The 19,744-nt window shown below is 44.3% G+C and overlaps 2 protein-coding genes across 4 annotated transcripts in view; one reads left to right on the top strand and one right to left on the bottom strand.

The window, feature by feature from the left end:
• Positions 1–1,448: 1,448 nt before the first annotated feature.
• On the bottom strand, positions 1,449–16,105 carry prpsap2 (phosphoribosyl pyrophosphate synthetase-associated protein 2). Of its 3 annotated transcripts, none has more exons than XM_080010171.1 (11): positions 16,008–16,105; positions 9,621–9,781; positions 8,289–8,341; positions 7,879–7,945; positions 7,569–7,741; positions 7,142–7,257; positions 6,742–6,797; positions 6,189–6,337; positions 5,690–5,760; positions 5,427–5,573; positions 1,449–3,162 (listed from the first exon to the last, which is right to left on the bottom strand). In XM_080010171.1, exons 1-11 carry the CDS (start codon positions 16,083–16,085, stop codon positions 3,004–3,006), a joined length of 1,230 nt encoding a protein of 409 aa, XP_079866297.1. In that variant the 5' UTR covers positions 16,086–16,105; the 3' UTR covers positions 1,449–3,003. The 3 variants fall into 3 exon arrangements, with proteins under 3 accessions (XP_079866297.1, XP_079866298.1, XP_079866299.1); XM_080010172.1 differs by lacking the exon at positions 16,008–16,105 and adding an exon at positions 13,197–13,279; XM_080010173.1 differs by lacking the exons at positions 7,879–7,945; positions 16,008–16,105 and having other exon boundaries at positions 9,621–9,639.
• Positions 16,106–16,296: 191 nt separating this feature from the next.
• caskin1 (CASK interacting protein 1) overlaps positions 16,297–19,744 on the top strand; it is a gene marked incomplete at its 5' end in the record, with an annotated part of 95,316 nt that continues 91,868 nt past the window's right edge. The window contains one exon of the mRNA XM_080009738.1: positions 16,297–16,390. Within this exon, the coding sequence (XP_079865864.1) occupies positions 16,297–16,390 (94 nt within the window). The remainder of the gene's footprint in view (positions 16,391–19,744) is intronic.

Below are 19,744 nucleotides of genomic sequence, written 5' to 3'. Positions count from 1 at the left end.
TGACTTTACAAAAAGCCCCTTCGCAGACATTGAGTTTATGTGGACGTCATTGGTTCAAAACAGGACAAAAAGTTTGGCTTCATCACCAATAGTTGATTGTGATTATGACAAACAAGCCACATTCCCAAGATATTTGTACAACTTAGGGAATATGGGATGTCACTTTTTTTTTCTCTCTCTATATATTTTATATTGTTTATAGTGCTTACCTTGATATGCTTTCTATTTTCCGCTGTCCCCTTTTTGCTGCTGGAACAATGTACATTTCCTCGGTCTGGGACTAATGAAGGTTTATCCTATCCTATGTCTATCGCCTGCCTTAAGAAGGGCCTTTTCCCGCTCCCCATTAGATGCCATTTTATTGCCCTGTGGGTAGATTTCCGTTTTCCATCAGTTATTAGTCTCTTATGCAGACGTGCCAACCTTGGGAAAATATTTTGAGTACCACAATAACGTAACAGGGAGTCTCCGTGGCATTTGAGTTACTGCAGCTAAATGACTCCATCAGCTATTCACACCGTAGCCCTCTCTTAACAGGGCTAATCACACGGTATGCAAGATACTACGGCTAACTATGTATAGTAATTGTCATTTGGATATACCCCTTGAAATGCATAATCTTGTCAAGTTACTGAACATGTTTATCAACTAGAGATGCACCGATTGCAATTTTCTTGGACTATTCTGATTCAAGTTTCAGTATAATTCAACCTGTAACTCTCACTGAGTTTGAGTAGAACACAACATATAACATGGAAATGTCCAGTTCAAACGTCAAATTAAAGTCTCTTTCACTTTTAAGTGCAAATACACACGTATATTATATTTATATAGTACTTTGCAAATAAATTGCAATCATAACAAAAAAATAAAACAAATCAAATAAATGGCCGGCTCTTCTCTTTCTCGTTCACTGGAAGTCCGCCCTCGCTCACCGTGCAGTCAACCAACTGAATCAAATCCAACGACTCGTTTTACTGAGTCTCATAAAAAGTCAAACTTTTTCAAAGAATGTTTTTACCAGCACAGTACATGAGCACAGTATCGGTGTGTAAATTTGAACGGCACAGAATGTGAAAATATATATGACAGTGATCGACCAGAGGATGTTGAGTGGGAGGGCTTACAGAACCACAGGTCGTAGCATCTGGTCCAATCCCAGGGATGTGGTTTAAATACCCTATAAATATACAGTATTGTTTTGTATTTGATTGATTTCCGTCATTAAATCATATTATTAAAAAAAATGTTTTTTGCGTCGTTTCAGCTGCCATTTTCTACCTGCGTATTTTGACTAAGAATTGCGTAGTTGGTACAATACACAAAATGCATGCAGGGTGGCAGGTCTGCAGCAAGATTGCCCAAATGCATTTCCAAGGGGCAAAATAAAGAATGACTTAAAAAAATAAAAATAAAGAGGCTTATAAATAAACATCCATAGGAAGGGACTGATCGTTTTTCATAAACGACGTTTATTCGTTCAGTGGTGAAAATAAATACAAAACATACTTTGAAAGACATCTGTTACTGTGACAACAAAGACCTGCTTCAGTCAAGTTCTGATTGCAAGATAAAGTTTCATTTAAACTATTCCAGCTTTATTTTTTATTTATTTTTTTAACTTTTTTCTTTTCTACCTAAATACACTGAGCTACAATCTTGGGAGTACAACTGTCTGCCAACCTGTGTTCGGTCTATCAACGTCAGTTTCTGGATGATTTAAGACCAGACTCCTAAGCTTGCAGTTGTGTCATAACGTTTTGTGCAGAATATGAATGAATCATATAAACTCAAATATATATGGATAAAAACAGTGCATTTCAACCATCTGGGGCTTTTAAAACCAGAAACGTTCACTTCTGACCTGAATATTCAAATGAGAGAGAGCAATTTGCTCTGCACTTGGGATTTCACATTTCAATTACAGCAGAGGGGGGGCAGTCAGACATTACGGGCAACTTTCAAATTTGATGAAGTTATGAGAATCAAAAATCCAATTTGTTGTCAAATACAAACCTTTCATTGCCTCTTCAAATGACGACCATTGTTCCATTTAAATATCAGTAGCAACGTTTTACACACTGATGCACAGAAATGTTAGTAGAACAGATGAGTTTGTTTTGCTAGACTAGAAGACACTGTGCGTTCATGTAGAAGGCACTGGCCACCTGCAGTAGTACGACCTAACTTCATGAAATGGATCATCAAACAAAACATTCGGTCATCTTTAATGCACAGCACAGGCAAGTCAAACGCCGGATGGCACTCCAAAGTTCAGAACTATTGGAATACAGATGAGATGAAGAAGCACGCCCATTACGTAATCCCAGCAACGATGTATTGGACTAACAAACAGTTCAGCTCCAAATCAGTAGCTGCCTTTATCTTTGAGAATACACCGAAGAGCCCATGGCCACTAAGTCTGCTAGTCTAGAATGAGCAGCTGCAAGCGAAGCTTCTACGAGGTTAGAACCATGGTTTGGTCAACACAATAGGCCTCAAACAGTTAAAACAGTTTTAGAAATCACCTTCACTTGAGAACAAGAAAGAATACTGCTGGAATCACGGGATGATTCAGACTCAACATTCATGAATTTGAAACCAAGTCATTTTTGTTAATTAGATACCAGTCAACGCGGATGTGGTCGCGATTAGTAGAAAATGATTTGATCCTGGCCATGAAAAGTGAACTACAACACCTGCGTCGTGACCTAAACTAGTTAAGAGCATTTCAGAAATGCTACTGCGTACCTTATCCAGCCATCACCACGCAAAACCTGTGACACATGTAGGATTCAATGTATCGAGTTCAATGTGCAAGGAAACTCAAGCGTTAGAGCTGCAAAACATGGCATGTAGGTTTAGAGTGTGTGTGTGTGTGTGTTTGGACATGGAGTCATCCCACCCTACGTTGTGGAGGAAAACAGTAGTATAAGGAGATATGGAGACATTGGCATGTACATTTATGTGTGCGCGCGTGCATGTGTGTGTGTGTGGGGCATGTCAGTCGTCCACGCTGATGTTGTGGAACAGGTAGGACATGGACTCCCCGTTGTGGATGCGGCGGATGGCCTCAGACAGGATCATGCTGATGTCCACCGTCTTGATCTTTGGACATTGCAGCTTCTGCAGCTCGTGGGGGATGGTGTTGGTCACCACCACCTGGGTGTGGGAGGGACGGGGGAGGGGTGTAAAAGTGAGGAAAGGTTTTTAGGAAGGGTTTGAAAGCAACATTGTTGCTGCCAACCCATCAAGTATTGATCCTTTGAGGTATCCACCTAAGTGATATCCACCAAGGGTTTTGTTTTTTGTTTTTTTCACTAAAACTTACCAAGAGTATTATTCAACTTAGCAAAGATAAGGTTCTGTGGGGTGGGGGTGGTGTGGTTTAAGGAATCACACCTGTCTCGGGTCTAGGAGGGCCTGGGAGGTGGCTGTATGCCTGTTGCTCGTCGGAGCAATCAACAAGCAACAGGCAAATCATCCATCCCCACACACTAGGGCTGAACGACTTGGGAAAAATAATCGAAATGCGATTTTCTTTTTGACCAATATTGCGATTGCGACTTTTTTTAAGTTCCTTATCTTCTGTATTATTCCCCAACCACAAGCAATAAACCAGTATAGCAGTGGAACTCAACGTTTCCCAGCTCAGGAGCCGCATTAACAAAAAATATTTTGGCAAGAGCAAACTTTCTGAAACATCCTTTTCCTCTATCAAACCATTATGCATTTTAAAATAAGGCTACTAGTAATATGTCATTAAGGAATGAAAAGCTTGATGCATGCAATAATTGTAATTTATTATTACCATATTATTATCAGCATGTTTTTTTTATTTCCATTGCAACCACAGGTGTAAAAAGTATTATTATACACAAATGATGTACGAATGTATATGGCAGACGACGAGCCGACTCTACTGTACATGTCTGCTGCGGATGCCGTTTCTTTGCATTCGCATTCCGCATTGTCTGGAATATTGCACTAAAATTAAGTTAAAAAGGCTGAAATAAAAACTGTGGATTGACATAAAAGCTCTTTTCCATTTATAAATTTCATGGAGGCTGTTGTGTCTCTATAGAATGCTCTCTCGAAGCCGTCATAGGTTGATGGAAAATTCAGTTTAGAATACTGCAGACGATGTCTCAGACTAGGTTGATTGAAATACTCTTTTAGAATTTAATTTTTTTAATTTAACACTTTTAAGAGACACAACATGTCATTAATAAGCCACATGCGGCTTGAGTATCACTGATTTCACCTTAGCAGCCCACCAACATCTGAACTAATTTGAGGCAAGAAATAAGCAATCCAGGTGCTGAATCTTGAGTCATATGAGATCTACAAAGCCTTATTTAAAAGTGTGGTCTGAATTTTGTTGCCGCCCTCCAAGCTTGAGGGGGACACTGTACCGGGACCCCACACGAAGGGATTTTGTAAACCTCAGAAAATAAAATAATTAAAATAAATACATCTGCAATAAACACACAATTGCATTGGTTTTTGTTTGGAGAAACACACAGCATATCAGGCACTATACTTTATTTTTAGAAAGAAAGAGCAGAATTATTTTTGAAATACTTACATTTCCATTGTCAGCAGGTTCTTCACAGACAGTTTGTATTAATTCCTATTTCTTTTAAAGGATTTTGGCTGGTCTGTAAGCCAAGTCATTTTTATTGTTGATATTCCTCAGCCATGGGTGGAGCTGCTCAGATGGAGGGCAGTTCTATTTCTACTGAGGTCCCATGTGACATAGAAAGGGGCTGCAAATCTGGACGGCTTGTCACACCACATGTTTTCTGATATAAACAGCTCACAAAAAAAAGACTGAGATGTCTTATTTCACAGTTTGTGTGTTAGCGGACAGAAAATATGGAAAAGCATAATAGGTCCCCTTTAACCTATACTGATTTTGCCAGTGCCTTGGTCAGGGGCACCGACAGACACAACAGGCACCATAACATACATGTCTTTTAATGAAAAGGAGGAAACCAAGAGCACCCGGAGGAAACCCACACAAACAGGACAGCCGGACGACATACTTGGTCTGAGGCAACAATGCTAAAGACTGAGCCACAGTGCCCCCCAGCACATCAGTCAATAACAAGAACCTCACCATTGAAGGTGGTGGCACTTTAGGTGACAATAGCTGTCTCCCACCCAGAGGTTTGAATCACCTAAGCAAAGCTCTCTTAAAGGAATATGAGGAAGAAAAAAAAACGATGCGCTTCTAGGCCGGTTAGCCAGACACTCTTGCCAGACGCTTTAACAATTGCCTTTTACTCCTATTGCGCTTTTAAACCTCAAATCAGCCAAGTCCACTAGGTTTCCAATACGAGTGTCTCCCCTCAAAGAAAGGAAGCACAACAGTGAGAATGAAAAGTGTTGAATGCCATTCTGGACCTCCTTTATGTGCCCACCTCGTTGATGGCTGACTCCTCTATGAACCGGGGGGCGTCGCTGGACAGGATGCCGTGTGTCGCCATGACAAAGATCTTGTAGGCTCCTCTCTCCTTCAGCGTCTCCGCTGCCGCCACAAAGCTGTCCACGTCGTCGATAATGTCGTCCTGCGCAACAACAAACCCCAGTTCATAACCTCAAAATAAAAATTTAGAAAAAAACAGAATGAAAGTCCTAGCTGCTGAGGAGAGGACAGACGTGTGTGTGTCTCTCTCTCCCTCACCACTATGATGGCAATGCGTCCTCCCACATCTCCCACAACGGTGATGGGAGGCTTCTCCTTAGGGATCAGCACTGAAAACAAGTATGGAGAACCGTGTTTAAAATCCTAATAAACTGCGCAGTAGCTCCCATTGAACACTCACGGTTTTCAGTTGAGGTGTCCCTGTACTGTACTGTACTGTACTGTATGTGCCTCTAGGGGGCAGCATCAACACAGCGGATCCAATGGGCAGTTATTCCATATTGTTTAATTAACCCCATGTTGGTATGCAGTAAAATGTGTTTTGAAAAGATTTCTGTTTTTGTGTACAAACTATAGCAGCATAATAAAAGTTAATTTTTGTTAGTATTTGTGAACCACTACAGTTAAATTCAACTGAGGGAGTTTGTTTGTTGTTTTTAAATTCAAATATTTCGCCCTCAGCATACATTGCTTTCCACAATAATAACTGTTGGTCTACATGTGTGCCTCTATATATAGCGTTGAGATATTCTTTTACGTGGGATCTCCATGCTGGGGTGGATGGCTCCGGTGGTCTTGACGGTGGGCGGGGAGTGTCTGCCGTCCACCATGTCCGACTCGGCGTCCTGAGCTTCACCATGGATCACCGCAATTCCCAGACGCAGGCGCTCGGCGTATGACTGCGCCCTTTGCACAAAGAAATTCAAAGGAGGGTGATTAAACGGAAATTATTCCCAAACTACAAACACAATGAGCATTTGAGATATTTACAAGAATTGAAAATACATACCAAGCAGTAGTAAACCAAAAGAAAATCTATCAAGACAAAGATGCATGACATAAATTGTTTTTGTAAGCTAGGTTTCAATTGACGGAAAATTACTAATCTTTCCATCCTGCTTTAAGGTCGTTGTACTTTCTGGGCAAACTGCCATGTCAATGAACACTATCTGAGTATCCATTACCCGCAGCAATTCCTTATCACGATTCACCATTAGTAGTTGGACGTGTCGTTGCCTATGAGGACAGGTCCTCTACGAAGCATTAGCCATGGTTGGATATATACAGTCAGGAGAGTAATGAGAGTTTACCTTTTGGCAGAGGAGGGGGATTTGGCCACGATAACAGCGTTCCTATAGTCTGGGATCTGCCAGGACACAGGTGAGAAGTCAACAGATTTTCACAGCCCAGCATGTGCATAAATTCTGTGGTCATCTACCCAACTGTAGGAACAGTAGCAAAGATATAAACAAAACAAATGGTGGACCAACTACAGTCTTTCAAATGATCAGATTAACTTTGACTGTTTTTCAAAACGTTAATAAATAAACACCTACCAACTTTATGAGTGAGCAGAGATGAGGTAATACCCAATTGTAAACATTTAGTTCAAATGATGAATGTTAAATATTGAGACAGGTATCAATCCAGAATGTGCCCTCGTGAGTGTCTATATATACACACACACACACACACACACACACACAGTACCTCTTGTTGTATGTACTGCAGCAAGAACGGTGAGGCCCTCAGGTTGTCCACTGGGATGTTGAAGAAGCCCTGGATCTCCTTCTGGTGCAGGTCCATAGTGATCAGATGGGTTAGACCTATGGGTTAACACACACACACACACACACACGCACGCACGCGCACACACACACAGACACACAGAGAGAGAGAGAGAGATTCTCTATAGACATAAAAGATGGACTATAGTAGTGGAAAAAAAAATAGATTAAAAAAAATAAATAAATAAGCGAGACTGAAAATGACACAATCAGAATCTGAACAATCTTTAACATTACCCAACCCCCTTGACTTTTACATGACCCCACATCTTGGCTAAATAATAAATAAATAAAAGCCTCGAAAGCTGTGTTTGTGTGAACGTGTGTACGTCGTCGTGGTTGCCCCTCACCAGCCTTGCACATCATGGAGGCGATGAGCTTGGACACGATGGAGCCCCTCTTCCTCATCTTGCACTGCTTGCTGTAGGGGAAGTAGGGGAGGACGCCTGTGATGCTCCGCGCACACGAGGTGCGGCAGGCGTACACCAGGATCAGCATCTCCATGATGGTGGTGTTGACATCCCTGGGCGATGAGAGAGAGCGGATGAGATGGGCGAACATGCAGAGACCAGTGAGATCACTTTTTGGGGAAAATGCCAGTTCCGTCTGATTTGAAAGGTTTCCGGTGTAGTGTCGTTTTTTTGCCTCGCGTTTACATACTTTGACACCGTCTGGATGACAAAGACGTCTTTGCCTCGCACCGACTCTTGGATCTGCACACGTGTTTCTATGAGAACAAAAGGAGGATGGGAGAACACGGCAAAAGACAGATTCTGATCCGGTCCAGAGTGGTCTCAGCTGTTTGGTCCCCCCACCCCCCAATGCAGCATCCTAGTACTTGTTCTCCTTTTAGATAATGACAGTATTCTTAGAGTGAATAATGCCACCATACTCTCAAACCATTTTAGCATTTGTCAGGCATAAGATACATAGTATATCCAATTTAAGAGAATGGTCCTTTCCATTTTGGCATTTTTCATCAAAACAAAGAGCTCCCACAGAAAAAGGGGGCCCAGAATTACTTTTTATTTGACTTAGGCCTAGAGGTGAGAGGTTGCGACTCAGCTTACCTCGATTGGCTTCCTGGTACACTTGCACCTTCCCAAGCTCCACTCCGAGCCGCCTGAGAGAAGAAGATCAAAAGACAATGTCAAATTTGTGAACCAGGAAGGTTAAACTGACCATGGGTCTATTCTTTCAGTAGAAGAAATGTTTCTTCCAGACAATGAGCTCTTAGACAAGCTCTCTATGTGTAGGGAGACATCCTTAGAAGAGGGGGCAGTGAGATATCCAAGTCCTCCATAGAAGTCCTAAACTAACACATATTCCAACTTTCTGCATTATAATCTAACCATGAGTAAATAATGTACATTAAAATGACATATATCTCTATCAAACCTGCTGTTGCCATTATGTCTTTGTAGGAACTGACCAGCAGCCACATAGTGAGACTATACCAGATACGTATGCCTCAATTGGCTGCTTTGTGGTGGAAGATTCCTTAATATAAAGGAGCAAACACCAGAGAGAGGACCACATGCTGCACATTATTCTCATACATAAATACACACTTTGATCTGTGAAGGAAAGGATAAATACAGTCTCTGTTTTGTCAACACAGCACAGAGATAACACAAGTTGGCGAATCTGACTTCCAGGAAGAATTGGTGACACGACATAAGTTACTTTGGAGCCATTAAGTGAAAAGCATAGAGAGAATCTATAACCCGTTGGAATTTCTAATTGGGAGCTTTAAAGGCCACATCCAGCCAACTTCACTCCCCCACAAAACAAAGTGTGGGTGTTGTTAGTAAGTGAGCAGTCGCCACACCATGGCCAGCACAGAGAACCAAAGCAGATTCTCACCAACACTAGTCCGCAACTTAAGAGTAAATCCCGGGAGCAAAAGTGTACACGGTGACTAGTCAAACTACAGCTTTGAGACGAAAGAATGTTTCAACATGTTCAACAGACTTGTCATCAGAAGGTTTCCGATTCATCTATATTTGCATATTTCCACCCAAAGGATATTGTGCAAGTATTAACGTTTCCAAACACACATCGTTTCTCTAGAAATTGCACTTCTGAATGTTCCGAGACAGTTTAGGTAAGCCTAATGATGAAGTGTAATTGTAGAATAAATAGAATTAAGTCAAAGCTCATGCCTCCAGCTTCCCCACGGGGGAAGGTGGAGGGGGCGGATGTACCCTTAAGAGCCTCCGAGCTGGTTGTTTACTTTAAAACCAGCTCCCCCCCCCCCCCCCCTTTTTCCTCCCAATCGGCATGCTGCCCTGTTACTCTCTGAATGTATCCGCTATTCACACTGTAATCCCCTTGGCCTGGCTCTCATTGCGCGTCATTCTGTCTTTTTCTATCTGTGTGTACATGCCCGCGGCACTCACTCAGCAATCCTCTTGCCCAGCTCGCGGCTCGATGGGTGCGAGTTGGCAGTGAAGATGACAAGTCCCCCCTTGGTGTGGTTCATATCTCCAGGGTCTCGGGCACTGTTATCCCCACACTTAGGCAGTGGATCCCTGGGCACCCACGCTGCGCTGAGCCCTTCCTGCGGAGAGGGTGGGTGGAGAGGACACCATTTTGTTATGACCTAACTTTTTCATAACACCCATCCCAGCGAAGGCAGTATAGAAAGGCGGGCCATGCTAAGGCTGGGAGCTATAGGATACGAGACTCAATATTCAGACACCAGAAATTGTCAGTCAACGCTTCCACCTGCTTGGTTACAATATGCTGCACATTGCAAATTGGCATTTATTTATTTTTGGTCACTTTATACTTTTGGGTTTATATTTGTTTATTCTATATATTGTATATTTTCACATTTCCTTCCACCCTCTTGTTAATTTTGAAGTTTGCCGTGTATTGCCTTTTCTCTATTTTTATTCTATTTCCTTATTGTTACTGCATATTTTTTGATGTGAACGACTATGACACTGAAATTATCCTCCAGGAATGAATAAAGTACCTACATATCTATCCGCATAGTAATTGTTTCACAAATATCTCATGTGTAAACACCTTTTGCAAGCACCAAAAGTAAAAATCCCCATCTGCAAAATAGTCAAATGATCATTATTAAGGTTCAAAATATTGTGACATTTGATTTTGTGAATTTTGTGTACTAACCCACAATAACTTTCAAAATGTACCTATCAGTAGTTTATAAAAGAAAAAGAGCCCTCATTTTGACGAAGGTGTGAAAAAAAGCGAATATGGATATTTTAAAAGCAGGTTGAATTCTCCGAAAGCGTTGTGTGCTTGACCCCTCCTGCCAGTAAGTAAAATTCCAAATGTTTATATTCCATTGCCTAAGTTAATCTTGAATGAAGTCAATATTCGTCTGTGGACATTTAATTTTAGAGAAGATTAAATGTAATCTTGAAGAATATGAAATAACCATTAAAGGATTGTCAGTGTTGATAGTAAGCTTGCGGGGACTGTGGGGATAGGCCTACTATATGTGCATGCCTGTAAATTTTGGTATTCCGTGTTTGTGTCCTCACACATGGAGGTCGCTTGCAGCTCCACAGCAATGGGTCTGAATCGTGTCTGTTTTATTTAAGTCACAAAATTTGATAAAGTTGTTGAGATCTGAGGGGCTTTCACCTGCAGTGTTTAGTCCGTTTGAATGGAACCTTGTTGTTTGGAACTTCCAACAATGAGTGATTTCCCTCCACAGAAACACTGTGAGGCAAGACTTGTATTTATTTGAGGACTGGTAGTAGACAGCCACGTTCTGACTTTTAGAATAAAGTAATAATACACAACAAGTATATCAGCTCTCATCAGTGATCTCTCCGTCATACGCATCCTCCTCTAGCCATGCCCCAACAGGGCTTCTACATTACCCAATTACCCACAATGCAATGTTTTAAAGCGACAGGCCTTGTCAGTACCCAATCTGTCCTGGAATTGTTTTTTTTAAAAAGAAGGACAAAAATAAAACAGTAACAAATTAAGACGAGGAATTTAAAAAATGTTTTTTTACAAAATACTATTTTCATTTTAGATTTGTTAAATAACCATGTGCGTACTGTGCCATAAAGGACAGTAGACAGATTGCCAGTGCTTGTCAAGTTCATGATGATGATGATGATACATTTGTTACTGTTAGTTGAGTTTATTATATAAACAGTTCACACTGGTTTTATTTGAGTTAAGTTATTATTGAAAATATTTATTTTGTTATCATATATTCAATTATATTAATTCAAGACCATTTATTTTCTGTCAAAATACAAATATAAAAAATATCGGCAGGTAATGTCGCTTATTGGAATTTCTCCCCTACAATCTGTATCTGTGACAAAAAATAAAAATAAAAATCCATATTGGTCGGGCCTTAATTCACGCTGATGACAAGCCAGAAGATGCCTAGGCTCTTCTAATGCCATTAGCCTTTGGCAACAGCAAATAACACCGGTGCTGCCGAATACTGCTTTAAGCAATCAGCATTATAACCGCAAACTGGTAATCCAATCAAACCAGTTTTTAATCTAACTTGGTTAAGTGAAAGATCAAGATCGTCCATCTTCAGGAGACCCATCAAGTTCAGAAAGCCTCAACTAACACTAGAAGGGAAAACTCGATTCAAAATACCAGTGTTCCAATAGAGAGAAGTCGGAATCCACAGAGGACTAATGTTTGTCTTTTCTTTCTGTCAAAAAGATTGCTCATAAAATTAGACATTTAGATTTACTGCTTTTATTTTTTTTTTTTTTACATCCGTCTAGCAATATCACAAACCTTCGGGGCAGATTAATCAAGTGCTGAATTACTTTAATGTTCATTAATATTTTATAAAGGTACTCCTCACTTAACAACGGAGTTCCCTTCCTTGGACCAGGTTGTTAAGCAAATTGGTCGATGAGCAAGGACCCGTGCGATTTCACCAACTCGGGGCGTGGCGATTGCGAAAGCTAGCGTAGTGGATGCTGACAGACCGCAGGAACGATACTGAGACTGAGCACGGTGAAGCGCGATGAGATGCTTGATGGCGGGCACGCACGCTCAGCATCTTATTGTCCACAGCGTACAATACAGCCTGGTCAGAGAGCTGGTCGTAAGTCTGAACGTCGTTAACCGGGTAGGTTGTTAAGTGAGGACCACCTCTGCTCTTACTTACTTCAAAGTGCAGTGTGTCAATTAAGTATGTCTTGCGGCGAGGCTGCAGACCGCAACCAACTGAAAATGTCTCCTCCACGGCGGCGCAACGTTGCGGCCGCCGTGGAGGAGGCGGCTGGCCGCAAAACCCGCGTAAGACGCGAAAGGGTCCTCTCTGGAGCCAGCGCTTGGTTTGTCCCTTCTGGGCTACCGTCGAAGAAACGTGACGTGGTACAACATGGCGGCCCCCGTGAAGCACCCGTGCCCATGTAGATAAAAGCGGCTCGTTCTCAGGTTGACGCAGACGCAATGATTGTTATTTTCATGGGATTATGCACTCATTTTAGCATACTTGTGAATATTATATTCCATGCCTGCCAAGTCCGTTCCTTAAATTCCACACACTGCACCTTTAAACACAATTTATACCTGATACTACAGCTACATCAGCAGGTCGCTGGCGCCTTTTGTACTTGGTAAAACATATTCCATAATATAGAACAATAGTTGAACATCACAAAGAAGCGTGCGGGTTATTTATACACGGCAACACGGTTCATTGCTGTGCGCAAGAAAGAGAAGAGCGCTGTGTTCGAACGCATGATAAACGCGTATAAAGAGAACACGTTAAAGCCGTGTAGGATGGCGTCGTTACGGGCAATCGCACATCATACAAACATGTGCTGATTCAAGCAGTGGCCACATTAGCTGCCTGGTGTCGCCGCTAGTTTTGCCACAGAGGATAACGGTAACGTCGCCTCTTTCCACTACGGAAAACGATTCTCGCCGCGTAGAAAGCCGGCGGGAAGGTGTGCACACCACTAAAGCAGGAGTTACGATTACACACAGAGACTGACCAGTTTGGGTTTTTGGTCCCGCTTCAACCTGCGAACAGCGACGTTTGCCTGGACTGCGTGCGCGTCCTCCCCGACCTGTTCCACTCACTCAGCGCCGGAGCCCACAGCTGTGACGGACGCGCGGAACGTCCAATCACGCCGCAGCGATTTGGGGGGTGGGCGGGAGAGAGGCGGGGCTAATGTCCGCTCGAGTCGCCCGAGATGCGTTCCCCTGCGACTCGGAAATCGGTCATTCCGTGGGGCTAGGTCGTCGTCTCCGGCGCTGCCGAGCCAAATTGGGGTTTCCCTGACTCCGCCCACGGCAGATATTTTTTTTTTGGTCAAGCATGTGATTTCTAGCAGCATCTCGACAGCAGTTAAAACTGCTAGAATCAATGAAATCGTATTGCGATTTAAAATGCCGGTCTTTAGCACGTCGGACCTCAGACTTTTCCGAGTTCCGAATTAAACGGAACGCATCATGGTTTAAAACTGATTAAATGGACGAGGCTTCCCGATTATTGTTATTTTTTTTACGTTTACTGATATACTCATCGTGTCTATATGTAGGTAAGGCGGAATAATATTGAACATCTCTAAACTTCGACCTGAGTTAATGTCAAGTAATGTTTATGTAATTATTATTGTAATTACGTACAATGTACAGACACAATGGAAACTGTAAATCTACTGTGCAATTGCTGTGTATTTTGATTGAGGCTGAACTTAATTTAACTCGGTGAATATTTAAAGGACCTAATATTTAGTGGAACCACAAACTAGATTCCTGATTCATCCCTTTTAATACCCATGACAATGGATCGAAGCCATAAAAGGCTGCGATATACAGTTATGTTGACGATTGATGTTGTCAGCGATGTTGCGGTTTGTTGTAGTTGCAGTAATCTGCCACTTGGGAGCAGTGTGACGCTTTGGTAAGAGGGCATGTCGCAGAGCTCCAAACTTCACTCCAAACTCCAAACGCCACTGAGTTTTAGGACGTAAGTACATGACCCAAGAAACATTCTTTTATAATTCACACCATGAAAACCAATTTTCCAAAGGACATCATTTGTCGGGAGACGGTTTTTTTCACCCCAACCCCCCCCCTCCCCAAATGAGATAAATGAGATTGAGACTGTGATATTATAGTTTTTTTTATTTTGCTTTAACACCATATTGTGTGTGCGTGTGTGTGTGTGTGTTTGTGTGTGTGTGTGTGTGTGGGGGGGGGGGGGGGGGTGCGTGGGACAGTAACTATGTTTACCCTGACTTTAAAGAAAGTGGCACAAGTCTGCGTTTGGTGAGGATTCTCACTGTAAACAACCCCAAAACACACAGACACACAGACACACACACACACACACAGACACACACACACACACACACACGCACACACACACACAGCGTAATGGACTGTGCTAAGTAGCTCTTTGGACAGTTTCCTCATCTGCCCATAGATGGAATCCCGTCTCCACCTTCCATCCCACCACAATAATCATAACAATCATAACAAAATGTCCGCAATATAGACATGGGTATAGCATGATGTCTGCCATTCAAAGGCCCATATAGAGGTTCATCCACAGTATAATGTTGAATGGCAATCCCATCATTTCACAATGCAATAACCATACAATACAGTATGACTGTATGCCATAATAGCCAATTATCACCTGAGCCATGTGGTTAAAACCACTGCATTCTGGCCAGGCTGGAAGAGAGACAAACGCTGACAATCCCCCAATATCATGAAGTCTATACTCCTCTGTGTTGTTACATAACTCACTGGAAGTGTGGAGGAGGACAAGAGCAGGATTGAAACATTGCCCACACGCGCACACACACACACACAGACACACACACAGACACACACACACACACACACACACACACACACACACACACACACACACACACACAGCCCATGCAAGTTTAAAGATCAACAGCCGCACAAAAGCGGACGAGAGAGCGGAGAGGTGAATGCAGGGAGGACGGTGGGAATAAAAGCCAAGTCCCTGTGGTGGCACAGTGAGGGTGAAACCCGCACACACACGCGCGCGTCCGCGCAAACACACACGCACATACACATAAACATTCATATCGTCACACATGTGCAAAATATATCTATGCGTATGCGGCTCATAGGTCAAGGCTTGATCCACTTTAAATAACTAAGAGAGTTAGACTTCATTTGGTCTTGTTTACTTGACGTTACAGTGTAGTTCTATGGGACTCGGTCGGATGCGTTCACACCTTTGCCTCCCAATATTAGCGGATTGGATTATATATTGATTTTATTCACAAAAAAAATAAAATATACACATATTTCTGTCGTTGAATTAATTCCCCCCCCCAAGAAAGGATGGAAAGGAGGAGAGAGACAGGGAGCGGGGAGCGGGGGAAGCAGCGGGCGGAGAGGAGAGAGGGGGGCGGGGCAGCGCCTGCCTCTGGCCCCGCCCCCCCCCCCCCCCCTGGGTTGCAGCCCGAGCCGCTGGACGGACGTGCGAGCGGAGCCAGCTGGAGGAGCGCGCGGGCGCGTGTACGTACCCCCACCTCCCCCGCCAACACACCGCCCCGCCCCCACCCGCCCCACCCACCCACCCACCCACCCACCCACCCAAGCGAGATGCACGCACGCACGCGCGCACGCACGCGCACACACGTCGCGGAGCCCGTGGATTGACGAGGCGCAGCACGAGACGCGCGGCGCTCTTCTCGTCCTCGCTGTCATTGATTTCCTCCCGCGTTCCGGCCCAACCGCGGCAGCGGCTGCCCCGACCGGCGGGCGGCAGCTGCACCTCGGAGCCAGGAGATCCGTCCGCTACTCACCGGAGTCCGGGATCTCTCCAGTGCGTCCCTCCATCCCGGCGTCGGAAGGTGCGATCGCCGCGTGGAGCTCCGTGGCATCCCTCCGTCCCGGCGCCCGCGCCTCCTCCGCCTCCCTCACTCTGCCCCCTCCCCACCGGGCTGCTTCGGTCGGAGGCAGGCGGAGGACCCCGTCCACCCCCACCCCCCCACCCCCACCCCTCCCGTCACCCCCTCTCCCCCTCCCTGGGCCAGGCTGCGCCCCAGCCTCGGAGGGATGCTGCGGGGATAGAGCGGGACTCGAGAGCGGACGATGGGGAAGGACCAGGAACTGCTGCAGGCGGTGAAGACCGAGGACCTGCTCACCGTGCAGAAGCTGCTGCAGAGGCCCCGGCCCGGGAAAGCGAGTAAGGCACACCTTCGTCCCTTTGATTGGAGGGGGGTGGGTGAGGGTAGCTATTGTATTCTATTCTATTCTATTCTCTTCTATTAAAGTCTGCTGCATTCCACCATCAACACATCACTGTTGTATTTTCACCAATTCTATTGGGAGACTTTGTGGAAGGCTCGTCCAAGAATTTGGTATTCTATTGTATTGTATTGTATAGTTTTGTATTGAATTATATTTTATTCTATTCTATTCTATTCTGTTCTATTCTATTCTATTGTGGTCTATTCTGAATAGCACCAAATCGAATGCATGGAACGATCCAGAGACCCTTACCAGAGTATAATGGGGGAATTGGATCTGATCCGGGGTGAAGATCCCCCCCGATGCTGTTGCTGGCTGTAACTACTAAACGTTAGCTGCATGTGTGGGAGAGAAGGAAGGGAGAGAGAGAGAGAGAGAGAGAGAAAGAGAGTGAGAGAGTGAACAAGAGAACGAGAGATAGAGAGAGCGATAAGGGAGAAGGGTCTTTTTTGGTGGAGGGATTTGCTATACAGCTAGACGACACGGACCGGGTATGATGACGTCGGTGGCCTTGTCATTATCAAGCATCAACATCACCTTCAATGTCACAGTCACGCACGTACGCAGGCACGCACGCACGCATGCACATGCACACACACGCACACACACCGCACACTAGTGCGGTATGTGTGTGTGCACGGGTCAGCTCTGACATCACCCAAGCCCGCCTACGTTTGCCATTCATCCACCTGCAACTGCCCAACACCTGGATGATTATAAAGATCCTAGATCATCATCCGCATAAATTCATAATCCATGTGATTTCAACCAACAAATATTTATTGTAGACCTAATCTTACATTGAATTCAAGCTCTGCCCCAAAAAAATATATAATTTATTATGCCCACAACCCACCCGCATATTTCAGAATGTTTATTGCTGACCCTCACCCGCCTAAACCGCGGGTATGACACCTCCATGGACAACACACTATTCAATGGGGGACATGTACACCTTACTGCTTGTTGTGTGCGTGTGTGTGTGTGTGTGTGTGTGCATGTGTGCATGTGTGTGTTTGCGTGTGTGTGTGTGTGTGTGTCTGTGCGTGCGTGCGTATAAACATGCAGGCCAGGACGATTTTGATTCGAAAGACCTTAGACCCTTAGCAGCTGTCGTACTGAATGTACTCTTCAAATTGATGGTTTTTCTACATGTGATGTACAGTAGCGCACACTGCTTCAGCAGTCGACAGTTTTTGCTTCCGCAGCCCACTCTTATGTGTGGGCTGACCAAAGCATAGGGATGCCAGAATAGAGAGAGAGAGACAAAGAGAAAGACATAGAGAGAGAGAGGGGAAGAAAGATAGCTTCAAGCCAGTAGTTGCAGATAGATACAGTGGGCCTAATCAACTGACTATGGAGGCCTGCAGCAGCGCTGGCGCTTATACACCAAATCCTGACTGACAGCACGCAGCGTGAGATTGCGAAGCCGCCACTCGGTTTAGCCTCCGATAATGTAACCGTTTATACTCGCTACTCCATTAGCAATCAAAGCGTTCCACACTCTTACCCACCCCTTCAATAGGCAGTAAGGCGGAAAGCTGACGTTGCAATGTAAACGTAACCCAAACTGTTAAATCTTTCCGCTTTCCGTGGGAGAGAATATCCCACCTTCTCCCAACGCTGCGTTTCCGCTGAGGCTTCCTCAGTACCTGTAGACGAGATCGCTTGCATTGAAGGTTTAAACTTGTAAATTGTGCTAAGCCAGCTCGCAGGGGCCGAACGCGTAACAAGGGTCGTAGCAAATCCTACAGCACATGCCGCAGTCAAGCTCAGCACGTACAGGTAGAGAGCTTAAAATCAGCACCAATGATGTACAGCATAGCATCAGCCACTGAGCTACGGTGCAGTGGATGGTGGAGTAGTAGAGCAAATGCAGGTGTATTATATAGGCCACAGTGATGGAAAGCACTCTCAGGTAGAACACTTATAGGGGATCACTGGTTTGGAATACAGTCTCTGTCGTAGCTCGTAACGCCTATAAACCCCAGTGGGATGAAATTCGCCAAAGGGACAGTTGATTAGCTCCGAGTTCTGTTCAATCTAAACAGTCATCTAAAGCTTCATGAGGTGTTTTAGCACCGCAGGAACTTCTTCTAAAGTTCTAAGAACTTTTTGGAAGAACCCTCCCTTTTTTGTGCCGCACTGCAGGAACAAGTAACAATCGTAGTTCTTAGAACGCCGTTTTTTGAGGGACTTTTTTAGCTCCTACTCCAGGGAAGGGACTTTCCGGCACAAGAGTGAAGTAAGTGCACAGTGATTGGTCATACACGTGGGCCAGTGCAACACCGGCAACCGCCATATTTAAAAACCCCATATAAAACATTAACAACAACCAAACCAAAGCCAAAAATAATACGCTTCATTTAAAGTAAACATGTCTTTATTTACACACAATTAATTTTAAAAACATTGACGCCTACGTTAAAAAACAGCGCCTCTCGGTCCCAACCTTGCTGCAGACTCAGCGGACTCGGACCCACCCTCGACCGGGGCAGAACCTCAGCACCCCGACCAAGTCGCATCGCTCTGGGCGGTCACCGGCCCACGTACACTCGGCGCCAATAAAAAAATAACCAATGAAAATAGGAAAACAGTAAAAATTGTGTTTTTATTGTAGATGTATTTATTTCATTTATTTTATTTTATTTTCTGTTGTTAGTTGAATGAAACTAAAAATCCCTGTGCGGTGTTCCGATGCGAGCCCTTGCCTTTCGCAGTCGGAGCAAACTTTCACGTGTCCAGACTCTTCAGCTCTTCCGTCTGCACTGCAGATAACAGGGAGGGCACCGTGCAGGCGGACGGCTATAATCAGTCATTCAGCAGACACAAAGTGACATTATTCATGCTCGCTCCCCAATAAACTCTTCATCATTCCTCATCATCAGCGTACCTACGGCCCATTGCGATGCTTTATGGTTCCATCTAGGCGTTTGCCCGGCCCTAACCGGCGCTTACGACTGCCCGAGAGCGCCATAACCCAGTGGGTTGTGATAGCGGCATCACGGCCTCTCCTCCCTCGGATTGGTCGTCTCCCTCTCTCTCCTTGCCTTGCTCTCCTTCTACCTCCACCCACAATTTTTGTTTCAACACCATCTAGGACCAAGACAAAAACATACGTCCCAACATCACGTTACGGATATTCAAACCAACATGACCTTCCTTCAAAGCCCAACTGCTTTGGACATGGGCCTGTAAGGTCTCTGCGGGTTACTGTCATTGTGTGGGTACAACTGTGCCAACCCTGCTTAAAAAAAAATTGAAGGAGACAAAGAGGAGGAAAAAAAAC

Source organism: Zeus faber (assembly GCF_960531495.2).
Source record: "Zeus faber genome assembly, chromosome: 11".
Taxonomy (NCBI): Eukaryota; Metazoa; Chordata; class Actinopteri; order Zeiformes; family Zeidae; genus Zeus; species Zeus faber.
The sequence above is the reverse complement of the archived record's forward strand: the minus strand, read 5'-3'. Positions and strand labels throughout refer to the sequence as shown.